At 36.9% G+C, this 26796-nt stretch overlaps 1 protein-coding gene across 2 annotated transcripts in view; it reads left to right on the forward strand.

Moving 5' to 3' along the window:
• The first annotated feature begins 697 nt into the window (after window positions 1-697).
• Window positions 698-26796, forward strand: part of LOC124546164 (aminopeptidase Ey-like) — a 225205-nt gene continuing 199106 nt past the window's right edge. The window contains exons 1-2 of one of the 2 annotated variants that reach the window (XM_047125016.1): window positions 698-833; window positions 15867-15958. In XM_047125016.1, coding sequence (XP_046980972.1) covers window positions 15872-15958 — 87 coding nt within the window. In that variant the 5' untranslated portion in view covers window positions 698-833; window positions 15867-15871. Of the gene's footprint in view, window positions 868-15866; window positions 15959-26796 lie in introns of both variants that reach the window. The other variant, XM_047125017.1, reaches the window with a different exon arrangement.

Here is a 26796-nt window from a genome sequence, read left to right on the forward strand (position 1 = left end):
ACATAAACAAAGTTTAATCTACAGCCCACTTCTGCCTTAACAAATAAAGACTTTAAAAAAACTTTCCTTCATTTCACGTACATTTATGATGGTGTACAGTCCCTCTGTGCCTCAATGAGTAGTTATGCTGATGCTGTAGTATGCCTGGCAAGGGAAAGGATCTTTCTGTTGTCTTCTTCCAACACCTGTTGTTATTAGCAGCAATGTGTGCTATGATTCATTCAGGTGGTCATGCTTCCAGTGCCTGCAAAAATCAGTATATCTTTCCTTTTTCATTTTTCCAGACTAAAATGAGTATGTGCTAAACTGATGGAATAAAAAAAACATATGCTGAATTTATGGTATAAACAACCTAAGTTCAGTGACAAAATCATAATTTTTGGATACATAAAATTAATGTCAAACATGGAAGTATGGAATGATATTCAGCACTGAAAGTTTTATGACAGCTTTGGTTTTTGTTTGATTAACAACTCCTTACAGTCAGGAACATCAAGTTTCATGTCACATCTCTGTGAGCTCAGCTGGGGTGACTCATAATTCCAGGGCCTGTCTAACAAGTATGTGCTACTGCTAATTTGAAGGTAAGCCAGACGTGTGTAATTCACACTATTTGCCCTTGATGAGTTGCATCATTAGTTAAGTGTTGGCAAGATACCAGACACTTAAGCTCATTGTTCCTGTCCCCAGACTGTAGTGACACCACAGTTTGTGCTCCACTGTGAGGCTGCCATCTGGGTCAGTACTGGCTGAAAAGAGAATAAGACCTCCAGACTGCTCTTCTCAGGGAGTTCCATTGTGACATCTGCTTTAGTTGTCTTCCACAGCAGCTGGTGAGTACCAGGCTCCAGAGGCTTCCACAACACTGTATGTGACTGACACATTAACAGAACAGAACTACTTAGTATTTCCACTGCATGTTACATTTGCAAAACAACTTTCATTTTATATTTAAACTACACATAAGCTTCTTCCACTGATATTTAACACTATTTTTTTGCTTTTTAATGCCTCTTTTGACATGATATTGAAGTATTATTAAAAACTATGTTATTAATGTATTAAGTGTTGAAGTAATATGATAAATTTCATGTGCCCTCCAGATTCACAGTCCCATTTTTAATTCCTTCTGTTTTGATGACTGACCATATTTTAATCTGTGCCTATTCATACATCTATTACCCACTGCTACTACTACTACTACTACTACTACTGAACTGAAGCTAATTATTCTTGTGTGCTGCAGCAGAAGTCTCACCAATCATTTTCTTCTTTTGTTGAGAATTTTTCATTCTCGTTTAATACTGACTACTCTTTTAAGGCCTCTATATTTCTAACACTTTATGTGTAGAAATTTTTAATATATTTCTGTTGCAGCACATTTCAAAAGCATGCAGCTTCTCCTTACTAAGATTTCCCTCGGTCACTTCACAAGATGCTATGCAACAGATAAGCCTATTCAGGGCCTTCTTTACCATTTTCCAATAGAGTTCTTTGCCAACAAAATTCCATTACTAGTGTATATCTGTTTCTGTTACATGCATTGCACCAACCATTTTGTGCACTGTATTTTTAAATTATCTGAATATCTGTAATACAAAATTACTTTTCCACTGACTATTCAAAAGGACACTACAAGATAAATTTCTTTTTACTTCATTTCACATTTAGCTATACTAGTCTTTGAATGCATCTAAAATAGAAAGTATAGTAAATTAAGTGTGTTTTCTGATTTTAAATTTATGGCAATGGGTAATGATCTTTTTTGAAAAGTTTTTCTGTAGCAAATTCACTCAATTTCTGGGTTTCACACCAATAGAGGACCACAGTTAAACCTTTTTGCAATGCAGAAAGAAAGTTGATAGGATGTTAGCTTTTGGTGTTGTGCACACTTCCCCATTTATGCATAAGTTTATTTTAGATGTATTCCATGATTGGAGAAGATTTTTACTGTGACAGCAGTAAGTGCACATCTGGGAACATGTTCATGATTTCCTTACCTACAAGTGTCAATATATCAATAGAGAGGCCTCTGCACACAAGATCAAGTCTCGTTTTCATAGTCCATTGTCAATTTCACTCCAGAAAGAATTGTATCTGAACCCTGTAAATATTAGAGAGGTCAGAAACTGTAAGTACTTCATTTACTTTTCCACAGAGGTTGGTATAATTACTTCTGATCAGGTTCAAAATTTCCTCCTTGTCAGTAATTCAGCTTTTTTTCCATTTAGTGCTACTGTCTATTTGGTCAATGCATGTCTTCTTTCCTAAACCCATACTTGTAACTTCATTATATTTCTTATTATCGGCTTTCATTTCTTTTCTCAAAAAATAAGAGTTCAAAATAAGTTATAATTTAAATTTTCACTTCCATTTCTTAATAAATCTCTTTTTTTGCTTGGTGGGCTATTAAAGATGGCCAGCTAGTGGCACAATTGTAACTAATACTTCTGCCAAATCTTTCTGTTTGTTTGGAGCTGATGATATACTGGAACATTTTCTTGTTTGTTTCTAAATTCGTGATGTTAACCATACCTTTTCTCATTACATTTTGTTTCTTTCTACTCTCAGATTTAACAAAATCCTTGTTGTAAAAGTATGTACTGTTTACCTTTGTTGATCCCATTCTGTACAGAGACATTATTAACAGTGTTCTAGTTGTACATAACTAGCTGCCTCTCATTTTAATGGTGAAATTGGAAAGTCTTTATGTACAATTTCAGTTGGGAAATTTTTTAAAAAATTTGGTCAGGATTTGCCTAATAATAATGTAATTCTTATTGGAAAATTGTAATGTTTATACAGTATAAAAGTTATATTATTGTAATTTTAGAACTCATTCTGGCCTAGAGACTTTCTGTTAATATGTTTACTCAGAATATTTTTGTATTCTGTATTTCTAACGTGATTATGCTGACAGCCAACCATTTTAAAAACAATGATTATTTACTTAGCCATCTAAGACTCTATGAACTGACTTATGTGAAGCTTATGTCAGTAATTATTAGCTGCTTTCTTTCCTTATCCACAACTGAACCAGACAGGAAAAACTTCTATTACATTCCGTCTCAATGAAAGCCTGCATGCTACAGTACTCCAACCTGTTTATTCATTATGTAAATGTTGCCTTGTTTAAATCACTCTTAAAATCTGCCAAAAAAATATTCTGTGTGTCCATTTTCATGGTCCTCTTCTTCCTGCGAGCATCTGTAGTCACACTTTTCTAGTTCCAACTTTTAAAGTAGCTGCAGACAGTACATACTTTGATGGACCTCATGTCATTTCTGCAATGCCTGAGTCAGCTGTTCTTGGCACAGTTACTTAATGCATTTGATTGACAGTACACACTGAAATACCACTCTTACTGTTTCATTCACATTATACATTTCCTAGCATGAGATCCTTCTCTTAGAACATCCATCCTAATTACTCAGTCTTTCTCTGTATTACTTTATTCTGTTTCTGAAAGTGAAATTTGCGCCAAAACAAACAAGACAGGAGCAACATAACTAATCAAATGAAAATCTTAAATAAAATGATAATAATATATGCAATCAGTTGAGCAATTTACCTTGTTAAATGTTTTCATTCATTAGTTCTATCTCATATAACAAAAGTAGCAAACATTGTGTCTCTTGTAGCCACAGAGAAATACAGAACATGTCTGATAAAATGTACCTTGACACAAAACATCTGCTTTATTTAGTCAGCATACAAATGGTGTCACATTATGAAGTAATATCTAAAGTTTTCATCTAAAAAAAAAAAGCTTGCTGACTGAAAAAATATATAGTAGTTCGTGATACTTTGGGGAAAAAACTATAAAAATGAAAGGTACCACATACCCTATTCTCCATCTTTATAGATAGTGCCTTATGTGCACTGACAAAAATAGCTTGTTTTTGCCTCATTGTTCAAAGGTATGGAAACTAAAAACTTGCATCTGCACAGGTATCATAGTGAATATTCTACTGAGGGCGTGAGGCATTACCAGATACAACTAACACATTAACACAAAGCAGAAACATGAGTCAGGTCAGAATGTTCTTGGTGTGTGTTGTTGCATGTAACAGGTTTACCATCTACTTAATCTTCATGATCTACATTTACACATATGAGTTTAGTTAAAAATAACTAGATCAGGTGTATAAAAAACTTTATTTTTGCTTCTTCCCCTTCAAATACTCCCTTCCATGATCCTTACACCACACCATGTGATTTTTCCTCTGCTCAAAGTAGTGTTTGAATTTATGTTCTGAATGACTTGTTTTTCTACAACTCAGGTTGTTTAGTTCTTAATGCCTTTTTTTTTTTTGGTCAATTTTTACAATATCAGAAACTGCATGAATATGAAACTGGACTAAATATCCAATTTTTTCAATTGGATGTTTTGTTGTTGATGTTGAGGGTCACCCTGACTGTGGCTTGTCTTCAGTCTCTTCTTGTACCTCTTTGTATCACTTAAATCACTCAAAAATGTGATTAAATGAAAGACATTCATCACTGTACACTTGTTTCAACAAAGAATGCCCCTCTGTGGCAGACTTACCAAGTTTCACTGAAAAATTTCATATTAATCCATTGCTCTTGAAAAACTCTAAGCAGTTCTTGATGGGCTGTGGGTACACTATCTAATACAGACAAAGGCCACAGTCTGACTGATGAGGTGGGCAGCAAGTGAACAAGTAGTACGACCAAAGAGTGAACATGTTACATTGTATCAAATCTTGTTTGTTTCACTGAAAATTTCACTTTCAGGAAACCAGCGCTGTTTGTCTGTTAAAAAAATCCATCCAGTTGTTTTTTGATCAAACCTCATATACTCCATTTGCCACTGTATGTTTTATTGTGCAGGATGATCACTGATCTTTTTGACAAATATAGTTCAAGCAAAATTTATATACACATGGATAGCCACTGTCTTATTGAAGAGCATTGAGGCAATAATGCAAAACAATGAACTGGTGATCGAAATACTAATTTTCTCTTTGTTAAGAGGTTTACTTAGATAGTCAGGTTTTGTTGACATCCATGCACTTGTGTTAGGGTATTGAACCATATCATATCTAATAAACCCCCATTATTTTCAACATACCGATAGAACAATTAACCACATGCCATATGTTTCTACATCACATGGGATCAATTTCTGTATCAGAGAACAGTGATAACCATGCATAATTATATTTCTTTTGTTATTTCCAGTATGAAGGTTATCAGTAATCCCTACAGAAATAATTTAATGTTTGTAAATTCATTCTAAATCTACAAGCAATATGTCACGGACGAATTTTTCCTCTTTGCAGGAAACTGGCAAATCTAAAAGTGTTTCCACAGATGTGCTGTGCATAATAGAAAATCATTCGGGAGTCCCAGAAATTTAAATATCAGTCTAGATGGGTTAAGGTAGCATCACATTGCTGTAGACATCATTACACAAAGGAGGAACTGCTATAGAAGCAAAAGTGTAATAAAATCCCAGGTCATGGACATAGATGAGTACTACCTTTGGGCGCTTTACTCCAGTAATTGACTTGCAGATAAACAAGATAATGTTTCTGACAGTGTAGAAATACATCACTGAGCAACTAGGGTAATAAAAAGATTTGTTTGAAATTATAAATTGTGTTAAGAACTCAAAATTGGGTTGTCTTGAATGGATCTGACATTTTGAGTGTTTATGTCCCACATTGGTTTTACCCTTACAGTAGAATTCCAAACAAAAATAGGACATAGGATAACTACAATTTATAGTTTATTGCTGTCTCAAAAGTCTTTTATGAAAAAGATGTGGGCCCAATAAATGGTGTAGCGGACCATGATTAGAAAACGCCTATAATAAAGCACTCCATCAAACACACAACACTAGAAGTAAAAATCATTTCCATGTGGACTACACATCCCACAACCACAGTATTAAATATAAAAACAATTTGTGTGTGTAGACTACATATGATTATTTATGAATCAGAGCAGCATTCTATATTCTAGTGCGAAACTCTTAACATGTTACTGACAGGCATCAGGCTGAAACTTGACAGTATCATCATATTTAAGAACAGAGTAAAGGACTACCTTATTAGCCACTTTTACAATTTATCAAAATATTTCAACTCTTCCATGTAACATTAATATGCTATTATAAACAAATTATTATAAATAAATCTTGATATTACCCACATATAAACTGATAGTGGTGTGTGTGTGTGTGTGTGTGTGTGTGTGTGTGTGTGTGTGTGTGTGTGTGTGCGTGTGTGTAGTTGTATAAGTGATTTGTTTCAAGAATTAAGTATAAGCAACAGATGAGTAGTAGATGAGGAGGAGAACTGACTTTTCAGTGTAGCTATTTTTCTCTTAATATACATAAATGTGTATAAATAACACACAAGTAAAGGTAATAACACACTCTCTCTCTCTCTCTGATATCGCTACATTATGCTGGCTCAGTACACAGTGCACTGTAGATTCTGAGGGCACAATGTATGTGTGTGTGCATGGGAGGGGGGGTAACTTTTCAGTCTTGCTTGTGTGCCTGTCGGCAACTCAATACTTATACTACCCAGTTACCTATACCTCTAAAAAATAATTTACATGCTACCAGATTAGTGCATATTTACATGCATAATTATCAGCATGAGGGGAATACCAGTAGTCATAATTTGTGTTTAGTACACTGTATAGCAATAGTCCACAATGACTGCTTCTACCTGTTAATGTACAATTTGATGTAAGTCACATCTGCAAAGATTCTTCTTTGTCAGAAATTTGTTAAAATAATTTAAAATACTATCTGTTCATAACCTGTGTGCACTGAAGATAATCATTATTGCAGTAAACAGTAACAAAACACTTAATAAAGATACACGATAACAACACTAGAGGTAGGGAGAGACCCCACATCATCTCACATAGAACAACACTTTATTAGAAAAGCCCTCACTATGCAGGCATAAAACTACTGAATTGCTTCCATCCGAATACCTCCAAATTGCCCATTACAAAACTAAAAAAGAAAGTAAAATTATGGCTCCTAAACAATCCTGAACATTCAATAGATGCGTTTCTAGATTTAATACACTCGTATGATGAAAGACCATCTATCTAAAAATATATGTAATCTCAGATCTTAGACTGTGTCACAAACTGTAAATATTTGAATCTCAGATCTGAATACTGTGTCACAAACTAGATTCCTTAATCTAAGTATTGCAATAACAAATTGTTTTTATATACAGGGTTATTAAAAATGATTGAAGCGATTTCACAGCTCTACAATAACTTTATTATTTGAGATATGTTCACAATGCTTTGCACACACATACAAAAACTCAAAAAGTTTTTTTAGGCATTCACAAATGTTCGATGTGTGCCCCTTTAGTGATTCGGCAGACATCAAGCTGATAATCAGGTTCCTCCCACACTCAGCGCAGCATGTCCCTATCAATGAGTTCGAAAGCATCGTTGATGCAAGCTCGCAGTTCTGGCACGTTTCTTGGTAGAGGAGGTTTAAACACTGAATCTTTCACATAACCCCACAGAAAGAAATCGCATGGGGTTAAGTCGGGAGAGCGTGGAGGCCATGACATGAATTGCTGATATGATCTCCACCACGACCGATCCATCGGTTTTCCAATCTCCTGTTTAAGAAATGCCGAACATCATGATGGAAGTGCGGTGGAGCACCATCCTGTTGAAAGATGAAAATAGCTCCCTGCTTGCTTTATTCGTCGACTTCCGCGGGCTACGCGTGAAACTTGCCCGCACGCGTTCAACCGTTTCTTCGCTCACTGCAGGCTAACCCATTGATTTCCCCTTACAGAGGCATCCAGAAGCTTTAAACTGCGCATACCATCGCCGAATGGAGTTAGCAGTTGGTGGATCTTTGTTGAACTTCATCCTGAAGTGTCGTTGCACTGTTATGACTGACTGATGTGAGTGCATTTCAAGCACGACATACGCTTTGTCGGCTCCTGTCGCCATTTTGTCTCACTGCGCTCTCGAGTGCTCTGGCGGCAGAAACCTGAAGTGCGGCTTCAGCCGAACAAAACTTAATGAGTTTTTCTACGAATTTGTAGTGTGTCGTGACCGTATGTCAATGAATGGAGCTACAGTGAATTTATGAAATTGCTTCAATCATTTGTAATACCCCTGTATAGTCCATGTATGTAACATTGTTCTCTCAACTAAATTTAGAAAAAGCTGTCGAGATAAAAATGCCAGTACTCTAGTAAGTAAGGCTCTGACTTATCCAGAAGACTGGAACAAAAAAACTTTATTTTGTAATCAGTTGATGTTGTATCAAAATAGATAAATAAAATAAATAAATAGAGATTTACAGAACACAATGTGTGCATAAGTGAATGTATGAATGAAAAACTTCACCACTCCATCTCTTTATTTTAGGCAATGGTTATGAAGAGAATATTATGAATACCAACAAGACTACTTTGTGTCAAAATTTGTAATTTTATATTCATTTCATTTATATATTTTGTGAGGGAACCGTGAGCATCTGCAGGCCTCTGGATGCACCCTAATTTGTCTTATTTTTACTTCAAGATTAATATGCAAGACTTAAATGATAGGATCAGAATGACTGAAAAGTCTTCCTTGAATTCCAGTTTTCTAAATTTACCTAAAAAGGTTTATGACAAAAACATTTCTTGCATTCTAAAGATCTCCATTTAAATTCTCCAGGAATGAATGTTATCACGTGTTTGTATTAGCTATACCAATATGATACAAGTCCAGCAATGCAGCACTGAATTAATTAATTTGGTGTCTGCTGCCATTCCTGCTTGACAAGCATTCCAGAATCTACAGCAGTACTGGTACCTGGTCACACTTGCATCTTGTATGCAGTTTTCTCTGTAGATACTCTACACTTTCCCAGAAATACTACAATACATTAAAAGCTGGCTGGCCTTTTCTGCTACGGATAACATTTTCATCCCATTTCATATTGCTTCTTAATATCAACCTTAAATATTTAAATGATGTGATGTGCTGCAGATGTTCCACTCTGACTTTGTACTCGTATACTGCCGGAGTCTCTCTCTTTGTTATGGGCAATATCTTGCATTAATCTGCATTCAAAGAGAGGCATGATTCATTACACCAAGTGGAAATATTTCAAGTTCAAATGGATCTGAGCACTATGGGACTTAAAATCTGAGGTCATCAGTCCCCTAGACTTAGAACTACTTAATCCTAACTAACCTAAGGACATCCATGCCTGAGGCAGGACGATTGTCCAGTGATGATACAGTGTCATCATAAAACAATCCAATTCTGCTTCTGATGCTAGTTGATAAATTGTTTATGTACAGCGAGAACATTAGTGGTCCTAATCTACTTCATTTGGGATAATCTTATCTTCATTTCACTTCTGTTGAACGTTGAAGTATTAAATACAGAGTTCTATTTGGCAAAAGTTTATCAATTCAGTCACATATCAGTGAAGATGTTCCTTTTGATCATATCTTGGTTATTCATGAAGAAGTAACACTGTGTCAAATGCATTTTGGAGGTCTAAGAAGACAGAATCTGTTAGTTCATCTGTATATATTGTTTACAAGAGAATAAAGCAAGCAGTGCTTTCCTGTAACTATTCAGATTCTATGAGGTAAACTTATCTTTTTCCAGGAACATCCTAATTTTTGAGCTTAAAATATGCCCTGTGATCTGGAACAGTTATATGTTACCAATATTGGCCTGCTATTACACACATTTTTTTCTCCTACCACTTTTGTAAACAGTAGTGATCTATGAACTCTTTTAGCAAAGTGAGACTATTCACTGAGAGAGATTCTTGATCATATTCAATGTTCAGTATAGTAAGAATTCTGTCCAGATGTTGTGCCACATTTGCTTTCAGCAGACTACTCATAATTGCTTTTTTTATAGCACAGTATGTTTAATTCAGAGTCTGTCATTTGTGAGTGTATGCGCAAACAAAATGTTGGTACAGTAGTATCCACTTTTGACAGTCATTTAGCAAGCAGCTGAAGCTTGGTATGGTAATGCCCTCATGCTTCTTCACCCCTTCTGGCAGTCTTCAGAGAGAACTGAAAACGATCTCACATTACAGGTGACAGACATTGTTGATTTCAGTGTGAGGAAAACCTCCATACTCTAAATTACTCGTGAGATGTCCACTTTTTACACACCAAATGCTCAACAATTCCTTCCCTTCTTATGAAGCATGCAATTTGCCTAAGAGGGGCTATCAAACTGTTAACATTTAATCTGCCTTCAACTAACAGCCTGTTCTTTACCCTTTGTGGCTGCCCAGACCTAGACAGATGAAAGTCCACTGCTTGTGCAGAAGAGAAAAGTCTTATTGGGTCTGTCTTATTATCAGTAGAAGATAAGATTCATTATAAGTATGGAGTAATATGTTCAGCCATCTACCATTTAAAAATTTACCATTCCACAACTCCAGATCTGCCAGCCAGCCACCATCAGATGAGTACTTAGTGATAGATCAAGGTTCTCTGATGAGCATATTAGCAACAGGAATAGCTGGAGTGCTCTGTAACACATTTGTTATAGCAGGACACTACTCAACCACTCTACCTTATGAAATCAGTTGACAGTATCCAATGCAAGTTCCAGCTGTTCATAGCAAGCAATCAACTCCTTCACCAAGTTCCCATGACAAATCCATAGTCACATTTACTTGTGATCGCAACTCATACAAATATAAAAGGAAATAAAGAAACTAACCCAAAACACAGTTGCTGCTTACTTCCAAACCAAAGTATATATATATAAACCAATCTAGGAGCTGAGCCCAAATGTTACATTATTGCTATTACAACTATGACTACCAGTTAGTGCTGATGCCGCAGGATCTGGTGTTCTACTGGATGTTATTTACCATTTACTGGTTCAAAATTAGTGACAACAGTGATACTTATAGTGACATTCAAATACACTACAGAGTCAACTGCAGGTGGGTCTAGCTCCTGTAAATAAAAAACAAGGTATTCAATTAAACACAGGCAGAAACTGGTTGCTACATACTTGGAAACAGAAGCATTGAAAACACTAATTTAAAAACAATGTACAAATTTTAAACTGTGGCTGCTGCAAATTTTGCAGCTGCGTAACACTAAAGCCTATGATCTAGCATAGTACTAGGTGTTATTTAACAGTTTTTTCATAGAAAATGTGTGAAGCTATGGAATTGTTAATTTTCAGTACAAACCTGTCTCTCAAAGTAAAATTATTAAAAAAGACAGGAATGCATCTCGCAAAAGCCATGTACTGTTACATATAATTAAGAAATGTCTTATGTGCTCATGTGGTCAAATGTGAACAATAAAACAAGATGATCAATTAAGATTATAGTTGCAGTCAAATGATTATAGGGAACTTAAAAGATGAAAATGTGAGAGAATTTATGAAGTAGACTCAATACATAAGTAATTTACCTCCTCTTTATGTCCTAAATATCTGAATATAACACTTTGAACCCTGTTTTCTCCCTAGAAACATGAGGCTGCAACAGAACAGGAACAGTTAGAAAGCTTGTATAGAGCCTGAGACACTGTATCTTCTGAGATGAAAATATTGTTTTATTTAATTCATATGGAATACTGTGCACAAGAAGGTAATGTAAACTGCCAACAGTACAGTAAAAAACACAGTCTTTTTTAAAAAAGGCAAAATATTATAAACATCTGTGAAATAATGATACACATTTTCCCCTAAGATCAATGGGACTATGCCAGCTAGAGTTACCTGAACATTAAAAGGATTTGTACATTATTTACAGATTAATGAAACACAACAAAATGTCTGTGGTAATGGAAACATATAAATAACACATTACAAGAAAAACAGCCAATAATTTATAGTATGGAATGGAAAGGTGTGTTCAATAAAGTAACTTTTCAACTTAGATTTGAAAAGCTGTAGTTTCTCATCCAAACTTCACATCAATGTAACCAGTCTATACTAAATGTAACCTACAGAATAGCGGATTATTTTTTCATATGATTATTAAGGAAAATCCTTTTTCACTAATTGTTCAGCTCTTTCTCAATGAGTAAATAATACTAATTCAAATACTAAGAGAGTGTATATGTACAGGGATGACAGAACTTGTTCGAATAATGGCTTCTGAAAGTAAACAATGTATTGTGGTTCATTGTCAGTGATAGTGAAGATTATTCTTGTGGTAAAGATAGTAGTACTTAGTTTCTGCACAAGGTCTTGCATGTGACTCTTTCAAGAAAGTGATTCATCTATGCTTTGTGTTAAAATTTCAACTCCTCTCATTATCCGATATTCCTGTGGTAATAAAATTTTGCATTGACTTGACTTCTGTCTCAGAAACTATTTGGATTGTGTTTTGTTGCATGTAAGTGATAACCATGTCTCTTTATACCACATCCTGGTGTCACCTATTGAGGGAGACAAGGGGAAAACTGATACCTTAGGAGAATTTTCATTTTGTTTTGAAATCTGTCACTTCCATGGAAAAATTCATGGCACCCAGTGCAGCCCAGGGATGTACAGCTGGAAAAACATGAAAACCTTTGGAGCTACATAGACATTTTCTGAAGTCTGTAACCCCTTGCTATCTCTCCAAGTACCTGGGTTGTATTGGCACCATTCCTGGGTAACACCATAGGTATGAAACAGAGAGAGAATAAAATTCCTATTCTAATAATGTAATATTTCATTACCTTGACTTGTATCAAAATACCAGCACAGTACATTTTTTCCAAAATGGTGTTCAGGTGAAAAAAAATAAATCAACTTCTGCTTTATTGATTAAGAGCTCTGTTCAAACTTGTTATTGGTGGTTTTTCTAAATCTGATTTCAGGATTTCCATTTTTAAAACCAAAAACCCAGTCTTCTCCATCCATTTGCATAATTTATTTAAAAACAAAGATGATGTGACTTACCATACGAAAGCGCTGGCAGGTCGATAGAAACACAAACAGACACATACATACACACAAAATTCAAGCTTTCGCAACATACTGTTGCCTCATCAGGAAAGAGGGAAAGAGAGGGAAAGACAAAAGGAAGTGGGTTTTAAGGGAGAGGGTAAGGAGTCATTCCAATCCCGGGAGCGGAAAGACTTACCTTAGGGGGAAAAAAGGACGGGTATACACTCGCACACACGCACATATCCATCCACATTTGCATAATTTTATTGAAATTTGGTTTAACACCCAGTTTTTCAGCGTGGTCATAGGAAATTTGCTCCAACTCAACCACGTAAATGTAATGGAATAAATGTGACGACGTTGACTAATTTTCATTCTTGTTTAGGAGTAAACACAGATCTTCTCCCCAAGGACAGTCTCTTGTCTGCATTTGGTTAATGTGACAATGTTGACTAATTTTTATTCTTGTTTAGGAATAAACACAGATCTTCTCCCCAAGGACAGTCTCTTGTCTACATTTGGTTTTAATCAGTCATAAAGTATTTTTTAGAGTATATTCAGTCCATTCTGATTTTCTCTTTCCTGTCCTCACCATCTGAAATTAAACAGACAACCTTAAGTGTGAACAACTATTTTTTCAAATTTTAGAGCATGGGTAAATACAAACGCCCTCTTAAAACTGCCCCATATTTGTCAGTCAGTATTACCCCCCTATTGTCCAATTCCATAGTGGAGACCAGACTTTAATGACTTTGCTAATGCTCGAAAATTTACAAAACCCATGCCAAAGGACGCACTAGAAAAAAAGTGTCTACCTACATTATACTTGTTACTATTAAAAAGTACTGAAATGCTTACCTCAATTTAAAAATAAATGAAAATGATGTCAAAATTCAATAAAAATCAATTTTTAACACCACTGTAAGACTGTTGTTTGCAAGAACTTACCATCTCTGCACTCTAGTTCTGGCATCATCCACTATGCTGTAGTGCCCATCTTCCACTGACTATAGTGCTACTCAGCTGAATAAGCAATGATGTCAGTATTGCCCAGTATTCTGTATACCCTTGGTTTCCCCTGACCTGTTAGATTAACCTTTTTAATTTGATTCCATATCTTCCATAATGACTCTTGTGTCATCAGCAATTAGAAAAAAATTGAATCATCTTATGTTTAGTGGCAGATCTTTGACATATATCATGGAACTTATTGGATCTACAACAAACTTTTGTTGTACTCCCAATTTTACAGCACCTCAGTCATATTGGAAGTCGTTATCATTTCTGTTGAGACCAGAGAACAGGTATTAGGTGGATAAGAAATGAATCATTGGTGTACCTTCCCCCATGTTCTGTGGATTCTGAATGGTAGGACAGATGGCAGAATTGAAGGTGTGATAAGCGGTGTGAGTCATGTCTAGGTAGTTTAACCAGTTAGAGCAATATCAGTCAAGTTCCACTCTGTTTCATACTTTTAATCTGAAAAGTGGTTCAAAACAGTGGACACTCCTTTGCTAAGTGGAGGATTGATTCTGGCAGCAACCCCTAGGCTGCATCACTCTTTCACACCTGTTCTTCCAGGACTTCAAGGTCAGTAAGGTATACAGGTGAGATTCTGTGATGTTGGAAACTAAGAAAGGGGTAGAGACAGAACTGAAGCTGTAACAGCAGCTTGTAAGGGCATTGCCCATGAAACCTAAGGTTCTGGATTCAAGTCCAAGTTTAGCACACAGTTTTATTACATGACTCTGGTCTATTTTTACAGGAGTACCTAAGTATCTGTACTACCTTATTAAAGACCTGTCTTTGCACTCACTTAAAATGCTTTGTAATAAACATGCATAGCCTAGATTCAGGTGACTGAATTGTAATTTCAAACCAATTTCTTCCAAGTTTGAATCCAACAACTTACCATGTTCTGCTACACATTTGACCATGCTACATCTCAGTTCCATCCTGTTTCGTAACTACATTCATACATACTTCAATATAGTAACCAGATAACATTTTGATAAAATATATGTTTTTACAGACCACCTATGCTTCATTTCTAGCTACAGAGTGAAACTTGTGTTTTCTTTTGTGTTACATGATCACATAGCATTTGTAGCCTTCCTCTACAAGTGCTGTACTATTTTACTGTTTGCACTAGAAAAAGTAGACAGATTAAATCTCTTCATTTCTGTCTCCTTCATTTATTCATTCATTCATTAATCGTGTTCTTCCTTTCCAACTGAAAATGAGACCTTTCAGGGATGTGTAATGAGCACTGACATATGTAATGGTTGATGCACTGGGGGAGCTCTTCACCTGCTGGGAGCCCTGGAAGCCCCAGTTGTACACTTTCTTTCAGAGAGCAAATTTACTTCAGTTCATTGATTTTGATGAGTTAGTTAATAAGTTTATGGAATATACACCGTAAAAAAATATTTGTATGTTTTCTTGTGCAGAATTTCAAATAAATTTTGTTATCTTTTCCTCATGAAAAATACATACTTTATTTAATTTAATTGCATTGTCCCATAACAGGATACAGTAAGGAAGCTGAGAGTGAAAATAAAGCAAACATCTTTGACTTCAGTAAACTCAGTGACAGACTTTTCTTAGCACAAAACATGTAAAATGATTCCATTTTATCTTGCATACAGGTGGACACCAAGAAATTTTACACAGTGTTTAAATTAGCAAAATGTGCAATTATGTCTAGTTATGGCACTCGTAGGCAATTTTTGCTTTTTTGAAATTGTGTAATGTGAACTTTTGTGAACAAGGTAAGATTTAAACTGTTTGCTATTAACCACTTGCAGTTCTGTTCAACTATAACCTAAGCTGTGTCTTTTATGGTTTGACTGAAGTGGTTATATATCAATAAAGAATTGTGTTGAAATAAATTGTGTAGCATTCTCATTTCCAAAATTTATGCAGTTGATATCCTAACTTTTTTTCTCTGTTTACAGGAAGAATGCTGTGGAAAATAATGATCTATCCTATTGTGGTCACTCTGGTATGTTTGACTGCAGCAACCAGTAACTCTCTGCATGATTATGGGGTGAGTAGAATTACACCTAAAATTTTTATCCAACATCATAAATCAAAATCTCTTGGTCATATTTATCATTTTTTAAATTACATTTTATTCCTAAATTTTTCTGTTTACTTGGATATAAGTATCTGGATTTGCTACCTTTAATGTTACCAGCCCAGAGCAGAGATAGAAAAATATTTTTCTCATGAAAATTTATTTTTGTTTTACTTTTTTATTGTTTTAAAACTAGGTTTCTATGCTCCTCAGTAGAGGAAAATATAGATTTAATTAAGGTATAACCTGGACAAGCTAAAGAGTGGATCAAGAGTAGTATTTATTAAATGACTAAAATGCACATATCTCATTCCTGTTTTTTTCCTAGTTATTCCATCATGATACTCTGATTAAGCCTCTACTCAGATATTATATTTTTAATAGTTTTTCTCGTAAGTCCAATAACAAAACTTAAAAAGTGTGAGCTAGCCATAGGACACTAACCAGTTGATTAAATTTGAGGTAAACAGTTGTTGGTTACTAAAAAGAAAGAAAAAAAAAAGGCCACAGGCATGTTTCAACAATTTATCAATGAGCTATCTTGATGTCTTCCTTGTGCCTCAGCAAGCTGTCTGGTTACTTGTCAGTATTATTATTTTCTCACTTAACTGTTTCATACCAAACAAGAGAGAAGGAAGATTAAGGTTCAAGAGCATGTTAATGGTGAGGTCAACTTGTTGAGCAGAATATTGGATAGGACAAGGATGGAGATGGACAATGGCCATTTCATTTTCGAAGGAACTGTATTGGCTTTTGTCTTAACTGACTTTGGGAAATCTAAATCAGGATGGCCAGATTGACATTTTTTAACCCTGCTCATCCTAAATGTGAGTTTAGTCTCCTTATCGCTGAGACATCTCTTTTAGTCTTCATCCAATGACCTGTGCTTTCATTACATGATTCTAAGAGCTTTATACATGAGTTACCATTTAATAATTTGTTTATATGCAATGTCATGTCAATTAATCACAAATGAGATTCACTACAAGTGGAGTTACTTAAGACTTGAAATATGAAGAACTGAACAAAGTTGGACAGTACCTACTTCTGCCACCGCAGCCACAGTCTACTATTGTTAATTTAAAGAGTGGTAGTCACAGATTTGAGGCCCATCTGCGACAAGGGAATGGGTTTTAAATGAGGCTTTATACTATGCACTGTAGATATCCAGTGGATTCAAAGTGATATGGAAATTAAGCACAATGAGCTACATATCACACAAATGTGATGAGGCATGTTACAGGAAGGTTGTATGGCAGTTTTTATGTAACAGCTGTTTGGCTATTTGAGCTAAGGTAAATAACTTCAAAATGCCATTGCTACAGTGGACCACCTGTAAATTTTCATAAAGTGGCATTTCATTGTGCAATGGATTGTAACTTGTGATTTTCTTTCACAGTAATTTTCCACTATTTCCCGTGCAGTGCTCTGCTCCAACCACAGATGTTACTAATGTTCGTGTTGTATATGTGAAAAAACAAGTTTGGGATGCAAAGCTCACTTGCATCTCCATCAAACTATGCTTAAACTATGCTAGCAGTTACTGAATATATTGCTATAGTGCTTGTTCAGAATCACCTTTACATAATATTCATTTAAGCACCTAATAATAAGGGTAATATGAGATAGTCTGCGTAATAAATGTCTGAGGATTTGTTTCTGATGGAAATGAGATTAAATCAACCCTGTTCCAACAGCATTTCTCAGCTGTCCCCATAACACTGTGTTTCATTTGGTGGTTAGACTTTCGAGGCTATCATCCTGCCATGATATGCACACATACAGTCAGACACTGATGTGAGGAAAACTTTTTCTGGAATGTTAACTGAGATATGATATCACACATGCGTCAGTCAGTGGCTTAGTGTTGGTTATTCCTCTCCTTTGACTATGTACTGATATTACATTGCAGATATTACCCTGTAATATGATAGTCACATGTTTAAGTAATCATACTGAGCAGCTCAACAAAAGTACAGCAGATAAGACAGAGGCTTGGAGCATTGTGTCAAAGGTTAGGTTAGGTTAGGTTAGTGTTGTTTAACGTCCCGTCAACAACGAGGTCATTAGAGACGGAGTGCTAGCTCAGGTTAGGGAAGGATGGGGAAGGAAATTGGCCGTGCCCTGTGAAAGGAACCATCCCGGCATTTGCCTGAAACGATTTAGGGAAATCACCATTGTGTCAAAGACTACCAGTGTGCTGGGCATGTTGACAGCAATAATCTCCAAAGTCATGACAGTGTTGCAGCAACATTCCTATGAGTAGACTTCAAAACCCACAGCCAGATGGACAACTTAGCTGCCTGAGAATACCTGCTGCCAGGGCTGGCATATTGCCAAGTGGCACGATGCAAAATGTCAGTCTGCCACAGGAGCAAGGTGACATCTCATGCTGGGATCAGCCACTGCTCTGCCTGTGTCCCTAGAGGACCAATGGTGGGACCCAGTCATAATAAGGCTGGCCAAATCACTATAAATACTCACTGCTCTGTCCTAGCAATATTTCCAAGTTTTTGTATGTCCATCCTTGTGATATATTGTATGCTACCCTTCAGCTGTTCACTTACGTAATTAAATTAAACACCTGTGGTCATCAGTTTGATGTTATTTTACTATGTTGCAACCAGTTTTTATGACTCAGTACCCCATCTTCAGGTCTTAAATGATACTGAGTCATAACCTTGTATACGGTCTTGTGGGAACATCTTCTTAATCTTCTGTATCATAGCTATGTGTCACGTCCTGCAACAGCAACAGCATTGGACTGCTCACACAGAAGATGCTACACTGCAGGAGATTTAGAAGACGTTCCTGCATGACCATATACCATTTGGAGATTACTATAGCTAATGCAGCTGGTGCCCAAGTTATATTGCAGGGTCCCTCAGTGTTTTGTGGATGTGTAGTGACTTTTGCCTTTATCAAAGTTGATGCTGTGCAATGTGGTAGTGGTTGGTTAACTATTTAATTAATGTAATATAATGGTGATAAAGTGGAAACAGTTCCAGGACTTAGGTGGCAATATGTCACTTACGTAATCAAATGAAACACCTGTGGCTGTCAGTTTGATTTTACTATACTGCAACCAATTTTTATGACTCAATACACCATCTTCAGGCCTTAAATGATATTGAGTCATGACCTTGTATTGGCCATGCAGGAATATCTTCAAAATCTTCTGTTTGAAATCCAGTCGTATACATGACCCCGGCAGTGGCCAACATCAATGAATTGGCTTCCACAGAATACTGTAAAAGTGACGTGCCTGCAATGCTGATGCTGCACTCAACTGTGCTGGCACTCCCACCTGGCTACCAAGAGCCACAGCAGCCAAGTATGTCTTTTTGTGCTTTGCTGAGGTAGCCATGGCTGCCTGGGGATCACCGGCATCAGCCATCATATGTGTGTCTCAATGAATGAACATTGTTAACTGCTAACAGAGCATTTCTGATTCCATGATCACTGAGGAACTGGTATTTCACACCCAACATATGCATGCCATTCTAATCAACCATCCTGGCATATAATAGTGTCTGTCTGTCCCCCCCCCCCCCCCCCACCCAATTCTATTAAGCAGGTGTCAGTAACAATCAGTGATAGTAGTAAATGCCATGAGTCAGTGTTCAGTATCACCACTCACTGTAGTGAGTGAGAAGAAACTATTTTTACTGTTTTTTCCATTCATAATTTCTGAACCAATAGATTGGAGAGATGTTTTGAGAGTTAGATTCAGGAAAGCGGACTCAGGGATTAATTGGAGTGAATTTAGGGGTAGCACTAGGGAAACATATGCTGGTTTTCATTGATTTAGGTGTGGTTTGTGTAATCTGCCTGGGCATAGTACCCAATATTGATCAGCATTATATTTTAAATATAGAAAGCCTGGGCATTATACTGGAAATGTAGAGAGCATACACGGTTAGCGCTCAGCTGAAAGGATTAAGCAGTGATTTCGGCAAGATTGGATGTGATGTTAGTATTAAGTTTTTCCCCGTATTTGTCTATTACATTTTAGGCTAATGTTTCAGTTCAATCTTTGCTAAAGCAAGTGGCTCAAATGGAGAGCATCATGGTATTACTTGCATGTTATTCTAACCTACTGGTAACAAATCCACCAGCCCATCTCTGAAGTGCTTTGATATCTTCCTTTAATCCAACCTGATGCAGATTCCCCAAATATTCGAGCGGTACTCAAGAAGGGGCCAGAGTATGAGTATCCCATATGTGGTCTCCTTTACAGATGAACCACACTTCTCTCAAATTCTTCCAATAAACCAAAGTCAACCATTCTCTTTTCCTACTACAGTCCTCAACTGCATTAGCTTACAGTTTTCTACATTTAGAGCTGGCTGCCATTCATCACACCAACTCGAAATTTGGTCTAAGTCGTCTTGTATCCTTCTACAGTTACTCATCATCAACACCTTCCTGTACACCACAGCATCATCAGCGAACAGCCACAGATTGCTCCTCACCCTGTCTCCCCAGTCATTTATGAGTGTAGAAAATAACAGTGGTTCTATCACACTTTCCTGAGGCACATCTGGCGGTACCCTTATCTCTGATGAACTCTCGCCATCGAGGACAGCGTACTGGCTTCTGTTTCTGAAGAAGTCATCAAGCTACTCACATATCTGGGACGTTATTCCGTATTTTCGCACCTTCGTTAACAGTCTGTGGTGGGGCACCATATTAAATGCTTTGCGGAAATCTAGGAATATGGAATCTGCCTGTTGTCCTTCATACATTTTGCACGATATCGCGTGAGAAGAGACCCAGCTGACTTTCGCATGAATAATGCTTTCGAAAACAGTGCTGATTCGTGGACAGAAGTTTTACCGCCTCAAGAAGCTAATATATTCGAGCTGAGAATATTTTCAAGAACTTTGCAGCAAAACGATGTTAAACATATTGGTCTGTAATTTTGCGGGTCCATTCTTTTACCCCTCTTATATGAAAGAGTTACATGTTCTTTTTTCCAGTCGCTTGGGACTTTTTCCTGGGCGAAAGATTCGAGATAAATGCAAGCTAAGTAAGGGGCCAGTGCTCTAGAGCACTCTTTGCAAAAACGAATTGAGTTTCCATCCCGACCTGGCGACTTACTTGCTTTCAACATTTTCAGCTGTTGCTCTACGTCAGGGACGCCCATTACGGTGTCCTCCATATAGGAGCCTGCCCGGTCTGTCTTTTCGATATATGTTCCATGAATCGCTAAATATCTCAGTGCTTTCTGTTTCGGGTTTCAGCCAGCTCTTGGTAGCGTGAATAATTTGAGTGCAAGAACTTTCCTGGAGGGCAGTAAGTTCGAGAGGTTTATTACGAATACTTCGACAGTTTACTAATAAAATTTCGACAGTCGATGTGTCTTTATTCTGAACGCCATCTTACTTCCCTTGCTGCGTATCGACTGGCGAGTGTTCATCATAGCACTTCAAGCTACCATCTAGCCTAAAAAACACTTATGTGTACTTCACAAGTACTCTGCTACCCGAGTAGGTGCTTTCTTTGTGTAGTGCACCCATCACCTATCAAGGGGAGTCCTATAATTCTCCACCCAATTACGCTGATTCAGAAATCTGCATCCAAGACCATCAAAGAGTCAATGAAGCCTTTGATCCCAATCAACTCCTGGAAGAATGTTGCAAACTGTGAGCTCTGCTTGCACCTGACATGCGAGATCAGCAATCTCACCACTGCCGCCAGCCAAATGTAGGAACTGGGAATGGCCTTAGGAACCAAGTGAAGGTGTCGTTGCCGCTGGTGTGAGCCACAACTTGCAGATGACTACGCCCTTCACACTTGATAGCTGAAGGGATCCTCCTCCATGTCTCAAAGGAGAACCCATCAGGCAGTCGGAAGACACACTGCCTTTCTTTCCATCCCTGAATGCTACTTCCTTTTAACACACCTTACATTCAAACTTACTATCCCTGAATGACACTGTGTCCTGTGCGAACCATGCTGAAGGAATGGCCACCTGTCCACTCAGAGGGCGAATAGGTGAGGCCAGATGATCAGTTTCCACATCGGACCGCAGCCTTGAGCGATGCAAACACGCTATGGTAAGCCACTCATCACGCTGTGAGGGTGGATCCACCATGTCAGGTACACTAGGAAGTGCCTTGGCAGCAGAGTCCGTATGTGAAACAAGCAACACCTGAAGTGTACCATGCAATGTGCCAGATTCTCTGTTACCACTACACCCAGAGGCAGCAGCTCTTTGTGAACTGTGCCCAGCTCTTCTGATGTCTGCATACATCGTGCACACACCCTACCCATTCTAGCATGGGTAACTGAGCAAGAAAGCTACAAAACCACGGACAGAAATGAAGACATGCGACTTGCTACTTGCTTCCCTCCTGACATATCACCAATGGAGACTGACAGCTTATGAGCTGTGTAACTAGCTGTTCAGAAGAAATGACAACTGTGCTTCAGACTGAATGACTCTATATATTACAGCTGCAAAAACTGTAGAATATTATTCTTAAATAGAAAAAATCCGCACAGAATGTAAGAAATATACAACTAGGAAAACAAAGAAGTAGATAGAAATGTAACTTTCCATACTGTAAGTATGATGAAGCCTTGTAAATGGAGTTACAACACAGTTCATTGCAGTGAATAGATTAAAACACACACACACACACACACACACACACACACACACACACACACACACACATTCAGTTAGTGAAGAACTCTTTTAAATTTAAAGCCTGAGTACATAAACACGAAATAACATTAATCACGGATATACAGCCTTCTCAAAACGGTATCTGTCAGTGACGTCTCCCGAGTTGAATCTTAAGGCGCTGGCAAAGAAAAAATATTCTAGTATGCTTTACACATTAACTCTCATTTTGTGAAAATCAGAGAAAATTTATTTGTGGGGCTCAATAGCGTTAAATAATGGGAGGTTCCTTTGGTCGGAAATTGTGGCGCAAACTGGTCACGGAAGGGAGGACACATTTAAAACTAAATAAATGGTCATAGTGGTGTTTCGATTGTTGGATATGTGTATAAAGAACAATGGATTTAAAAAAGAAAACCGTATGTCAGGCCCTTTTAGTACACTCAAGCAGATCAGCTCTAGCAGCAAGAGGGAGTACTGACCCCGAAATTGTTCAATATTATAAAAAAACTATTGTGTGGTACTAAGAAAAGTTATTAAAAAGTCCAGGAGCATGTGTATCATGTCTGAGATCAATAACTCTGATAATAAAATTAAAGCAATTTGGAATATTATTGAAAGGGAAACAGGGCAACCAAGAGCACAGGAAGACTTTAGTGCCATAAAACTGACTGGCAAGTGTACTAACAAGCAATCAGAAATTGAAAATATTTTCAATAATCATTTTTTAAATTTTGTGGAGAAAATAGCATCTAGATCTTCACTAGAAGAGGCAAGGCTACTAACAGAAGAGGCCATACCTGTGCAGTTTGAAACAACTGTAATTCCACCAACCTCTCCCTCTGAAATCAGTAAAATAATAAACTCACTGAAAAGTAAAAGCTCTTACGGAATTGATGGCATTTCCAGCAAGGTACTTAAAGCTTGTTCCCCACAGATAAGTAGGATTCTCAGCCACGTGTGTAATAGCTCTTTGGAGCAGGGTGTTTTCCCCGATAAACTGAAATATGCCATTGTAAAACCATTGCATAAAAAGGGGGATACGTTGGATGTCAACTACTGCCCAGTCTCTCTTCTGACAGCTCTATCAAAAATTTTTGAGAAAGTAATGTATTCAAGAGAAGCCTCCCATATTTGTAAAAATAAAGTACTAACAAAATGTCAGTTTGGTTTTCAGAAAGGCTTTTCAACAGAAAATGCTATATACGCTTTCACTGATCAAATATTAAATGCTCTGAAAAACCGGACATCATCCATTGGTATTTTTTGTGATCTCTCAAAGGCTTTTGATTGTGTAAATCATGGAATTCTTTTAGATAAGCTAAATCATTGTGGTTTGAGGGGGGCAGTGCACAAATGGTTTAATTCATACTTAACTGGAAGAATGCAGAAATTTGAAATAAGTGGTTCATGTAATGTTAAAACATCAGCTGATTCCTCAGACTGGGGGGCTATCAAGTATAGGGTCCCACAGGGTTCGGTCTTAGGTCCTTTACTGTTCTTGATATACATTAATGACTTACCATTCCACATTGATGAAGATGCAAAGTTAGTTCTTTTTGCTGATGATACAAGTATAGTAATAACATCCAAAAACCAAGAACTAAGTGATGTAATTGTAAATGATGTTTTTCACAAAATTATTAAGTGGTTCTCAGCAAACAGACTCTCCTTAAATTTTGGTAAACACAGTATATACAGTTCCGTACAGTAAATGGCACAACTCCAGTAATAAATATAGACTTTGAACAGAAGTCTGTAGCTAAGGTAGAATTTTCAAAATTTTTAGGTGTGTCCATTGATGAGAGGCTAAACTGGAAGTAACGCATTGATGGTCTGCTGAAATGTTTGAGTTCAGCTACGTATGCTATTAGGGTTATTGCTAATTTTGGTGATAAGAATCTCAGTAAATTAGCTTACTATGCCTACTTTCATTCACTGCTTTCGTATGGCATCATATTCTGGGGTAACTCATCGTTGAGTAGAAAAGTATTCATTGCTCAAAAACGTGTAATCAGAATAATTGCTGGAGCCCACCCACGGTCATCCTGCAGACATCTATTTAAGGATCTAGGGATCCTCACAGTACCCTCACAGTATATATATTCACTTATGAAATTTGTTGTTAATAATCCAATCCAGTACAAAAGTAATAGCAGTGTGCATAGCTATAACACCAGGAGAAAGGATGATCTTCACTATGCAGAGTTAAATGTGACTTTGGCACAGAAAGGGGTAAATTATGCTGCCACAAAAGTCTTTGGTCACCTACCAAACAGCATCAAAAGCCTGACAGATAGCCAACTAACATTTAAAAATAAATTAAAATAATTTCTAGATGACAACTCCTTCTACTCATTGGCTGAATTTTTAGATATAAATTAAGGGGAAAGAAACAAAAAAAAAAAAAAACAACAACAACAACAACAACTTAAACATTAGTGTCACGCAATATTTTGTGTAATGTAATATCTTGTACAGACATCTTTTATTAACCTGACACGTTCCACATCATTACGAAGTGTCGTATTCATGATCTATGGAACAAGTATTAATCTAATCTAATCTAATCTAATCATCACTGTATAATTAATAAAACAGGACAAATACGAAACCGTTTGCAGCACAGTTGAATGTACAGGATGGGCAACCTGAAAACTTTTCTATCCTAAGAAACCTTATTCGAATAATATGTTTCGAGGACATTCTCTCAACACAAAAAATAAAATGAATAAAAACAACCAAATCTGCATAGACACCAAAGTTTTGCAACACTAGAACACACGATTATTTGTCTTGCGTCTAAATTTACTACTACATTGAGATTATGAAAATTAATTATACTTGGTGGATGACTGACATGAACTCTTCATTTCGTTCAACAAACATTACAGTGGGAAAACAACTACTCGCAAGTGCACACATACACACACACACACACACACACACACACACACACACATTCGACCATCCCACATCTTTTCATTGTAAGCACTGTAGCTGCTTGAACACAACCAAATGGTATAAATGAAATTCATTCATCTTTTCTTCTGCAGAAATTTCTTCATTATTGCTTTGTAGAACCTGAATTTGTCCTCTCAAAAGTTGGGAAGTAATTCTTTCTCGGTGGGGATAAGACTTAAGTTAGTGATCTGGTTCTACATTTGAGTAGAGTGGCGGTAGGTGTGTATCCTCTTCACTGACGAGAATGATCTCTCGACAGATGACATAGTGAAAAGAATTGTTGAGACCAGCATTGCTAATTTGTATATTTCTGTAAATCCAACAGATAATTTATAGTACAAATTGACGAGTCTCCTGTACATAAAGTCAGTGATTTAACTTGTACGTTATGAGACAATAAAATTCTGATTCGGATGTTTTGTCCAACCCTTCATTAGAAGCCTACGATACACGACGCTCGTTCCGGAGTTTGCTTACGTTGAAAACACAGTCATAAATAAATTCACTTTATTCAATAAATCATTAGGAAAATTCTCTCTCTCTTTTTTTTTATTTTTTTAGTGAGCCGTTTTTGTTGGTTTTATCAAATTAAAATACTCCAGCTTTCTAAATACTGCAAATCTAATTGGTAACTGATTGGTGATGTCATCAATAATCTTGCTGTGCTTCACCATTAAATTTTTCTCCTTTGTATTTGAATCAGGACTTCATTTTCCACATTACCATGAATGGAAGACCACACTGCTTCGAAAATCTCTTTCACTTCGCAGTTGCTTTTGAAAGTCTATGAGTTTTGTGCTGCCATACAAAATGTCAATGTTTTTGGACTGAAGTATATTAAACAAATCATCTGAATGGGCAAGTAAGTTGTATTAAACCTTATTAGAAATATGTTCTGAAAATTCTTCATGATCCTACAAATCCATTTTTCAGTCATAACATGGTAGAAGTTTCATAAATGTATTAAAATAACATTATCGAAACCTCTTTGTTCTCACAGTATGTATGGCCGGCTGGTGTGGCAGAGCGGTTCTAGGCGCTTCAGTCTGGAACCACACGACCGCTACGGTCGCAGGTTCGAATCCTGCCTCGGGCATGGATGTGTGTGATGTCTTTATGTTAGTTAGGTTTAAGTAGTTCTAAGTTCTAGGGGACTGATGTCCTCAGATGTTAAGTCCCATAGTGTTCAGAGCCATTTAAACAATTTTTT

Source organism: Schistocerca americana, chromosome 1, assembly GCF_021461395.2.
Source record: "Schistocerca americana isolate TAMUIC-IGC-003095 chromosome 1, iqSchAmer2.1, whole genome shotgun sequence".
Classification (NCBI taxonomy): Eukaryota; Metazoa; Arthropoda; class Insecta; order Orthoptera; family Acrididae; genus Schistocerca; species Schistocerca americana.